Source organism: Lactuca saligna, chromosome 9 (assembly GCF_052625555.1).
Source record: "Lactuca saligna cultivar CGN05327 chromosome 9, ASM5262555v1, whole genome shotgun sequence".
Lineage (NCBI taxonomy): Eukaryota > Viridiplantae > Streptophyta > Magnoliopsida > Asterales > Asteraceae > Lactuca > Lactuca saligna.
This window is the reverse complement of record NC_136425.1, coordinates 160,377,737-160,388,537: the sequence shown is the minus strand read 5'-3', so window position 1 is coordinate 160,388,537 and position 10,801 is coordinate 160,377,737. Positions and strand designations below refer to the sequence as shown.

The 10,801-nt window shown below is 38.1% G+C and overlaps 2 protein-coding genes across 2 annotated transcripts; both read left to right on the top strand.

Annotated features, from left to right (window-relative positions):
• Positions 1-5,553: 5,553 nt before the first annotated feature.
• Positions 5,554-6,336, top strand: LOC145016878 (uncharacterized). Its single transcript, XM_078975049.1, has one exon. It carries the CDS (start codon positions 5,554-5,556, stop codon positions 6,334-6,336), a length of 783 nt encoding a protein of 260 aa, XP_078831175.1.
• Positions 6,337-6,690: 354 nt separating this feature from the next.
• On the top strand, positions 6,691-8,495 carry LOC145016877 (uncharacterized). The gene is made up of 2 exons (XM_078975048.1): positions 6,691-7,137; positions 8,334-8,495. Exons 1-2 carry the CDS (start codon positions 6,691-6,693, stop codon positions 8,493-8,495), a joined length of 609 nt encoding a protein of 202 aa, XP_078831174.1.
• The last annotated feature ends 2,306 nt before the right edge of the window (positions 8,496-10,801 follow it).

The following is a 10,801-nucleotide window of genomic DNA, read 5'->3' as shown; positions in this document are numbered from 1 at the left end:
AGAGTATTTAAGAAAGTAAGATTGAACACCGGATGTAATTATGATCTCGTTTTCAGCTCTATTATGCTTTTGAATGTTTATAAAGTACAAAGACAGGTCTCTGTAAAAACCACTCATAACTCTCGTAAATGTCCCTATTTATAGGAAACAGAAAGCGTACAAAAAATACTAAGGCATTGACACTAAGCTTTGTATAAAAGCACCTTAGTAAATATATTAGAAAACATACGAAGGGTATTTGACAGACTTCGACAAATTACAACATACTTTGACTCTTACAAGCAAAGGTTAAAGTAAAGAAAGTAAAAATCTAGCAGCTTATGTTCAAAATTTTAAAATTAGCGAAGCATGAAGTAAAAACAAAATAAAGTATCAATGTCTAAACCAATAAAATCAAACCATATAAATATCGTTGTCCCTAAGTGCATAAAGCACAATTTTGTTCTTAGAATCAAACACATTTCCCTCATGACGATTGAAAAGAACTTTATAACTAGCGTCACAAAGTTGACTAATGGAAATACAATTGTCTTTTAGACCCTCGAAATAGAACACATCCTTCATCTTAATTGTCCTAGATTCAAAATTTCCAACACCCATAACAATCCTTGCGCTATTGTCACCAAAGACAACCATTGGACAATCCTATTCTACAAAGTCTGTTAAGAGAGACTTGAAACCAGTCATGTGTCTAGAACTTCCACTATTAAGTTACCAAGGTTGTCCTAGATTTAGATTGATCCTTTAACAACATGAGAATTATCAGCATCACACATTCCATCATGGGAATCATTGATAAGATCCATTAGAACCTTAACATTTAGCCCCTCATCCTCAAACGTCTCCTCTACTTCCACCCATTATTCATGATCCTCTTGTTTTGAAATGAAAGCTTTTGGTAGAGAGATGTTTTACTTCTTCATATGGGCAACTAAATTCTTGTACAAGAATTCATAATTCTCCAAACTTTGAGCTTCTTTCTTCTCCTTGCAGTCCCTAGAAAAATGATCAGGGCTTCCATAATCAAAGCAATTACCTGAGTTTGGCTTCTCTAAAGTGGATCTCCTTGCTGAACTGCTTCCTCTAAAATGAGTTATTTGATCCCCGTTTGATCTACTTTCTTTAAAATGTTTGACAATAAGAGCAGTGCTAGCAAAAAGTTCATCAGTGAGATCTTCATCACTTTCTTCACCCTGATTTGAGTTATCTAAGCCGATGATGTGCTTCATTGCTTCCTTTCGAGAAACCAGGGCAATAGACTTTTCCTTACTCAAGTCATTCATGATTTCTTTACGAAGAGCTTTGGTCTCTTCATAATTTCACATATTACCGAACAAAGATTTTAGATCCATGACATCGATCTTTTCACCATTCATAAGGACATCATCATGATGTTCCCAGATTATTTTTAAGAGAGTCAAGAACCTTCATAACCAACAGAAATGAATGCTTGTTGATTCCCAGCCTGCACATATCCTTAACCAAGTAGTTAAACCTATTGAATGTTTGAGGAAGCGACTCACCTTGTTGAGAAAAAGAAATGATCATATCTCCGATTAAGGTTGTTAATGGTTATGGCCTGGACTTGTAAAGTTCCTTCATAAGCCACTGTCAGTATATCCATCATTTCTTGAGTTGACTCACAATTATGTATGAGATGATACATGTGATAGGAAGGATAGTTTCCAATAGCAGTCTTGGCTTTCACATCAAGACAGAGTTGTCTCTTGTCATCATCATCATAACTTTTCTCTAGATTTTGCTTCAAGGAGCCAACGGGAACATTCTTGACCATGGGTTGATACATAGGAATGTGAGAACCTTTTTCAACAATTTTGCGCATCTCATAGTCCATGGTTTGAAGAACAACCATGGCCTTTGTTTTCACATAGCAAAATTGTGTTCATCGAAGGGAGATATTTTGTTGAGACTAAAGGATTTGGGATTATTGGAAGTCAACAAGATTACTTGAGTGTATCAAAAGCCAGCTTTGATACCAATTAAATGTTTGTATCGATCAAATACACTTCAAGTATAAAGAATGAAAGTAAACTTAATCTAAGAAAAACAAAGAACAAAAAGTAAATAACACAAAGATTTCTCCAAATTGTTCTTTCACCAAGAAAGGGTTTTGTCTTCACCAAGAAAACGGTTTGTTACAAAGACTATTATGACACCAAGCCATGTTAACATTACGGTTTCACCTTAATTTTAACACCGTAAAATTTAAAACAAATTTTCGCATTTTTAAGTACATTTTTTCCAAAAACATTTATTAACAAAATCCCATTGTATCATAACTTTGTTTCACAAAATATTTCCCAAGATCAAAATACATAAAAACCCATGCGTGTGTACGAAGCATGTCGGAGCCTTCCCGCAATCATCACTGGTACCTAAAACACATAACACATAACACTGTAAGCATAAAGCTTAGTGAGTTCCCCAAAATGCCATACATAACACATACTAGCCACTCGAGGCTATAACTCTGTGGGCCTGTGGGCCCTAACTCTGTGGACCCTCTGGTCCTAGCTCTGTGAACCTTCCAGTTCTAACTCTGATATACTCTGATATACACATGGCATAAATCACATAGACATAATGCAGTGCAACACATCACATAATAGCATACAGTAACTCTGTCACATGACTCTAATTACCACTTAAGGTAAAGTATAGTGAGAAGACTCACCTCAGATGTCTCGGTAAATCTCTGACTCGGTAGAAATACGATCTAGCCTCCAACTAATCACATAAAGTAATACTCTCATAAATATAACTCTCAGGACTAGACTCAACCCTCTCTAGGCACCTTTAGAAGGGTAAAAGACCATTTTACCCCTCCTTTGGCTCAAAGGCCCTCATTGTTGACCAAACCCTAAAAGTCAACCAAAGTCAACGGTCAAACTTTGACCCGACTCGTCGAGTGCACTTGGGCAACTCGGCGAGACTACACGTGTCCACTAACTCCCTATTTTCGCTTGGCATGTCGAGTCCTTCCCCTTGCTCGACGAGTCCTACCTGGCATCAATCGCGGGGCTACCCCGACTTAACTCGCCGAGTCTCAAGATCAACTCGGCGAGTTCCGTCTTGAACTCTAGTCCTTTAATCCCTCTCTGACTCACTAAGTTATTCCCTCAACTCGGTGAGTCTACTCGCTGAGTGATTTACGGGAAACCCTAACCCTACTCGCCGAGTATGGTCTTTGGACTCGGCGAGTCCATGCCATGCAAAAACTCCATTGACCTCCTGAGGTCAGATCTGTTCCTTAAATCCATAGATCTAACCTTCACAAGCAATCAAGTAAAGTTTAGACCTTGACACTCATATAACATCTAGATGGTCCTACTTGGTGATTTAACCCCAAAAATAACCTCCTAAGTTCATGGCTCCCAAAATAACCCATAAAGCTCCAAGGGTTAAGGTCTATGGACCTCTTTGAGTCCAGATCCAAAGCATAAACTCGAGAAGGGACCAATTACTCCACATATCCATTCTCAAAAGGGGGTTAGAAAACCCTAACTCTAAGAATCAACACCAAAACTGAAGAAGGTCTGAATAAATACCTCAAGATGAAGTCTCTAAACTCTGAAATCACCAAAATCTCTCCTCCTTCAGCCTTCTCTTGCCTTGGTCACCTCCTTTTTGCAATCATACCAACAAAATGATCAAAAATGGCCTCTCCTTCCTCACAATCGCTCTAAATCTCTTAGGGTCTCTCTCTGGGGCTTGGTAGCCGCAAATGATGGCTCTAAGGGCCTTTAAATAGGTTCCAAACCCGGGAAATTAGGGTTTCATTAAACAACATGGACTCGCCGAGTCCACTCATGAACCCGAATGAGAATCTGCGACCCTACTTGGTGACTCTAAGCACCAACTCGCCGAGTCCCTCTACAAACTCCAAAACAAATGAATAAAATAATATACCTGGGAATCCAGATGTTACATTAATGTTCAATATCTACTAATCTATACAAGTATATCCCTTGATTGAAGGGATTGTATCTTATCTATACTAAGAACCGATCCTTATCACAAGGATATCAAATATGCTACCTATTTTACATATATATATATATATATATATATATATATATATATATATATATATATAACATATAAAAGATTACATAGAATAACTATACTAAGCAATTACACTGATAGACTTGATACGTTGATGTTCTCAGTATAGTAAATGTTGATGCTAATAGATAGCGTGTAGGAGTTTTTCACTCATCAGATCATAAGTTGTGACCTTACATATATATATATATATATATATATATATATATATATATATATATATATATATATATATATATGTATATATATATAGATATGTATGTATATATATATATATGTATGTATGTATATATATATATATGTATGTACTCTATAAATATAAAAACTTACTTCATTCTTTACATACCACTATCATTTTTCTATCGTTACACAAATTTTGAACATTTTTTTTATTATGGATTCGTTTGACTTGTCCTCTGATAATTATGATATGTTTGTCACCATGATGTATGTGTATTATATTAATTTACTACAAGAGGAAAATGAAGCCATTCTACGGACAACAAGTGCGAGGTTAAATAGAAATTGTGTGCTTGCACATGAACGTCTATATATTGATTATTTTGTAGATGACCGTATATACAACGTAAAGGATTTAAAAAAAAAAAGGTTTCATTTGAGTAGTAATGTGTTTCTACGGTCTCAACGCCTTGAAAAGTAAGCATCATTTATTTCATATTTATAGCTATAATATATATCTTTATACAAAATAAATACATATTTATACCTTTTAAATATATCTTTAGGTGTCGTTTATTTCTAATTGAAAATTGATGTTAAAGGTATGCGGGTATTCACAACGTTGTAGAAATGTATTTTAACAATTAGGTTTATGGCTTATCGGGAGTTAACCGATTCCATTGACGAGTATCTAAAATAGCTCCAAGAGAAATTTTGTATAGATTGTAAAAATGTATTGTTGGACAAAGAGACTTATTCTTCAAGAGAAGACATGAAGCAACATTTAAGAATATAGAACATGTTTTTTGAGTTCTAAAATTAAAGTGACACACGGTAAAACATTTTATATGTCCATATCAGATATAAATTTTATGACATATTATATATGCATGTATCATAATGTATAATATTATATTGGAAGACAAATTATATAATATTGCATAATATGTGTCATCAAAGCCTCGAGACGTTCAGTTTGTATCAGGAACCGCGAAATATTTACATAAAGTTGTTGACATAAGACAAACATAAACACGATCGATTTCGACAAGACTTAGTGGATCATACCTATGATATTAACGATAAAGGATATATTCTGTCATATCTTCTATTTTTTCCTTTGTTTGAGTTTCCTAGTTTATTCCTCCTTTCTAGCTAGGTTCTCTTTTAAATATTACGCTTGTATTCTTTTTACATTCAATGAAATAGAAACTGGTTTGGCTTATAGAATTTTTCATGGTATCAAAGCAGGTTATTTGCATCCGATAACGAGATCATCACGCCACCATGAGCGGAGAAAACAGCGATGGAGGAAAGAAACAGGAAGCCGAAGCCATTGACACCAATTCGCCATTGTACATTCACCCATCTGACTATCCTAAGCAGATGCAAGTGAATGACATATTGAACGACAACAACTACAATGAATGGAGGCAAGAGATGATTAACTTTCTCTTGGCGAAAAACAAGATGGGCTTCATCAACGGGAGCATCAAGAAACCAGAAACGAACTCACCCATGCACATGGCCTGTATCCGTATGGATGCCATGGTCAAGGGCTGGCTAACAACGGCTATGGAAAAGGAGATACACACGAGCGTGAGATACGCTAACACCTCGTCAAAAATCTGGAGAGATCTTGAAGAAAGGTTTGAGAAAGAAGGCGCACCAAGGGCATACGAATTGAAGCAACTATTAAACACAACCCGACAAGGAGGAATTTATGTTTCAAATTATTATACCAAATTGAGATCTATTTGGGATGAACTCCAAGTTGTTTTGCCTACACCTCGATGTAAATGTGATGGGTGCACCTGTTCAATTGGAAAGAAATTGAATGAAGTAAAAGAGAAAGAAAGAACCTATGAATTTTTAATGGGACTCGATGATGAATTCTCTGTCATTCGAACCCAAATCTTGGCCACCAAACCAGCACCATCTCCTGGTATGACTTATCATTTGGTAGCCGAAAACGAGCAGCAAAGGGCAATTACGGGCGGATCAAAAAGGTTGGGGTCGGAAGCCGCTGCCTTTCAAGCCAACTATGGTGCTGAAAAAATGCAGCAATAGTCACGAACCAAGCAAAATAATCTGATGTCGTCTAAGACAAACACCAGGGCCACAAGAGTTGATGAAGAAAAAAAAATGTAGTTTTTATCAAAGGGAAGGACACGTGAAGGAAGGATGTTTTAAACTGAATGGTTATCTCGAATGGTGGCGTGGAACGAAGAATAAAGAGAAACCAAAGGTTGTGATGGCTGTCAGCCCTATACCCGGTCTGACAGTTGAGCAGTACCACATGTTTGTTACCCACTTCGAGGACAATGAAGGTATGGCAGAAAATACGTCTCGCCAAGAGCAAATATAGCAAGTAAGGTTAACAATTCTGATAGTTGGGTGGTCGATTCAGGTGCCACCGAACACATGACCTATAAAAGAGATTTTCTTAAAAACGAGAACCACAACCCAAAGGGTACACCCGTTGTTGTTCCCACTGGTGATATGGTACTTGTTGTGGGTGAAGGAGATCATGATCTTGTTGGAGGGATTAGCATTCGAGGAGTTCTACTTGTGCCAAGCTTCAATTATAATCTTCTTTTGGTTGGCAGATTAACCAATGAGCTTAATTGTGTTGTCACTTTCTTTCCTGGTTTCTTTGTTATGCAGGAATTGGGGACGAAGCGCTTGATTGGAGCGGGTAATCGCGTTGAAGGATTGTATCACATGGGGGCAATGAAGATAAATAAAGCTCTCTTGACAACCTTCGAGACTTTATACAAGAGACTTGTACATCCTTCATCCAAGAAAGTTTCTCATTTAGATTTTATTCCTTCTCATAAGAACATTTTAAATTGTGATGCTTGTTTAAAGGCAAAACACACTAGGCTACCCTTTCCTACTAGTGAAATAAAAACAATCTCTTTTTTGATATGATAAATTGTGACATATGGGGGAGATATAGGACTCCCTCAACTAGCAAGGCATTTTATTTTTTAACTATTGTTGACGACTATAGTAGGGCGGTTTGGACCTTTTTACTAAAACATAAGAGTGAGGAAAGCACTTGCCTCATGGATTTCTGTAAGATGGTCAAAACTCAATTTGAAAGGCAAATCAAGTGTGTTAGATTTGACAATGGTAGCGAGTTCGTATCTAATGCCATGCATGATTTTTACACCGAAGAAGGTATCATTTTAGAAACCTCTTGCCCCCATACCCCGCAGCAAAATGGGATGGTCGAACGCAAGCACCGCCACCTTCTTGAGACCGCAAGGGACTTAAGGTTCCAAGCTAACCTACCTAAGAGTTTTTGGGGTGAGTGTATTTTGACCGCCATGTACGTGATAAACCGAATGCCCTTAAAAGTCTTACACAGAGCCACTCCTTATGAACTTCTGTTTAATGAAAGACCTTCCTATGAACACATGAGGGTTTTTGGATGTTTGACATATCATCGTAGCGTGGAAACGAGGGGTGATAAATTTGAACCACGTGGAAGACCTGGAATATTTGTCGGATACCCATAAGGTACCAAATGTTATAAAATCTTTTATCTAGAGAATAAGAAGATCATTGTTTCAAGAGACGTTTGATTTATTGAAGATCAATTTCCCATGCACACCCTCAAACAAAACAATAACTCAGAACTTGATGATTTATTCCAACTAGAAAAAGATACTGATTTGGTGCAACCCACTCCTCACACCAATCAACCCACAAGTGACAACAATGAGGCCCAAGTCTCCTCGCCAGAATCTCCTAGTTAAACCCGACCAGCTCACGTCCCAAGCCTATATTCCGCTGTGCATCAGGACCACATGCCAAGCCCACATTCCACAGAGCAACAGGTACACACACTGAGCCAAGACAACTCCCCTAATCGTTCGGAGCCACCAAATGTAGTCCGGCCCACTCGCATGCGCGTCCAGCCCATCCGCTACCAGGACTATGAAAGCAATTTTCCCCCATCAATCGATCATGCGCCTCCCGCTGTTGGTCACGCTGCTTCTACGGTACATCCCCTTTCCAATTTCATCTCATACAGTAATTTTTCTTGTTCTCACAAGGCTCTTCTAGCTGCTATTGTTACCCATAATGTGCCCAAAAGTTTTAAACAAGCAGCTCAAAATACAGAATGGCATGATGCAATGAAAAGGGAATTTCAAGCGTTAGAAACAAATAACACCTGGGAACTTGTTACCTTATGTAACGCCTGTGATCCAGGCTAGTCAATTTAGAGGCAATAGGGGTCGAAAATGACTTTTCTACAAAAGATTATTTAGAATAAATAATCTTAACCAAGTTGTAGAATATGTTACAAGGTTTCCGTACATATAAAGAACACCGAAATCCGAGTTATAACGAAGAAGTTATGACCCGTTGAAGTTTCACGACGGAACCAGTACGATACCGGGAAGCGTAAATAGTGAATTTACGATAGAGAGAGATTTAGCCTTAGTGATCTAAACAAAAGTAGTATAATATGTTAAACTAAGAACATCGATAAAAAGAACACCCAAATCTGACTTCGTATGAAGAAGTTATGATTTTTCGAAGTTTCGAACTAGCAGTGTACAGCCCGAAATTCGAATATTTGATCGAGCGGTTTTTAGCCGACATGACCTAAATGAGAATCGAAGATCTCATTAATAGTAGCGTAACGAGAAAAAGATGGGCGAAAACGGATGTCGGATGAAGAAGTTATGAAGATTTAACAGACCAATCATGTCCCGGCCCGTTAATAATATAAAATTTAAAATCGAGTCAAAATTAGCCGACGAAGTCTAAACGAAAGTTGTAGAGTACCTTCCCACCTTGGCGTGGATATAAAGAACGTCGAAAACTAAGCTTGTATGTGAAAGTTACGAATTTGTAAAGTTGAGTGTGCAAATTGCGAAATCTGATGCGAGATGGATGATGTGGCCGCATCTGGGCCGTCGCTTGTTGACCAAGGCCTCGCTTCGGATGGGTGATAGCTGGCTCGCTATGTAGCGCGTAAAAGAATAGAACACCCCGCGTTCGGAATCGCTTGGTTTCGGAAGGACCACGTCGCACCAAGGAGGCTCGAACAAGTGGCTGTACGAACGCGCAGCGTAAGACCGGAATGCCCTGCGTGCGAGATACCCCCCGCGTACCCTCGCAGGAACACCCAGCGTAGACCGAGGCTAGTTCCTATAAAAGGGGTGCGAACCCTTCCGACTTTTTCACACATTTCTTCATTCTCTCTCTAAGAACTTTCTCTCTCTAGCCCCTTTTGAGTTCCCTAAAGTCTAGGTGAACCCCTAGCACCCTAAGGAAGCCTCGAGGCTCCTGGAGTCCCGAGAAAAAGGAGTCTTTCGGTTTCGAAGCGCTGCTCCAATTAAGTCCTGGTTTTCGATAAAATTCGCTGTAAGTGTGCTACGCTTACGCAATTTTTAATATAGCTTTCGAATAATTATAGGAATGTTATTAGGTCCTTAAAATAATTATTTGGGCTATTATTATGGGTTATATTGAGTGTTATTAACGCCTATATAATAATAATAATAGTCAGACTAATTACTTTGTCGCGGTTATCGTTAGACTAAACCCTAGTGGTATTGGTACTAGGTTTTATCGAAGGAAATTGTTTTGAGAGTATCGAAGCGCTGTCCGAGTGCTGAGTCACCACCTTTCAGGTGAGTGCATAGTTCCCTTTCATGTTACACATAGATACAAAGTATTTTATATAAATTACGTGCTATGTGTGCATATTATCTGAGTACTTGTTGTCTATGCTAAATGAACGATTTTATACATGTTTTAAATGATTTAAATTGTATATGTATTTTATATCTACGATAATGTTGGGGTAAACATGGGTAGATATAATAGATGGAATATGATTTAAATGATGAGTTGAGAGGTGTTATAGACCACGAGGTGAGGGTGAGAGGTGGATAGTGAGAAGTCTTTTTCCCAAATGATGGCCCCGTCATTCAGCAGAGTATGGATGACAACCACAGACTATTCTAGACAGTCAGTGGAAAACTAGCAGGCTCGCAACCTGTAAGTGTTGTGAACGATGTGTTCACTCGGTGTACTCTAAACCTTGGTGATCATGCAGACTTGATGCCTAAACCCTGGTGATCATGTAGACTTGATGCCTAAACCCTGGTGATCATGCAGACTTGATGCCTAAACCTTGGTGATCATGCAAACTTGATGCCTAAACCCTGGCGACTATGCAGACTTAGTGCCCGTTGTGTAAACCGTGGCTATGATGTACTTTGTGCCGATTCCTATGTACTCACCAAGTTTCCCAACCTGACCCACTCAGTTCATTTATATCACAGGTGTTGATACGAAGTCACTTTACACTGAGAGATTTAAAGAGATGTAGATCACTAGTGTAAATAAATGTATGTTCTGTTTATGCTTATGTTTCTGTATTAACGATGACATCCCAAACATTTTGAAATGAATAAAATACGTTTCTTCGAAAATGTTTTAATAACGTATTTATCATGTATTTTTGGGAACAAATTCCGCAACATTTTTATTAAAAGAAGTACTC

Coding starts and splice junctions, on each gene's coding strand:
- LOC145016878 (XM_078975049.1), top strand. CDS start 5,554: ATGAGCGGAGAAAACAGCGATGGAGGAAAGAAACAGGAAGCCGAAGCC.
- LOC145016877 (XM_078975048.1), top strand. CDS start 6,691: ATGACCTATAAAAGAGATTTTCTTAAAAACGAGAACCACAACCCAAAG. Junction 7,138..8,333: donor ATTGTGATGCTTGTTTAAAG/GCAAAACACACT, acceptor TGTTCTCACAAG/GCTCTTCTAGCTGCTATTGT.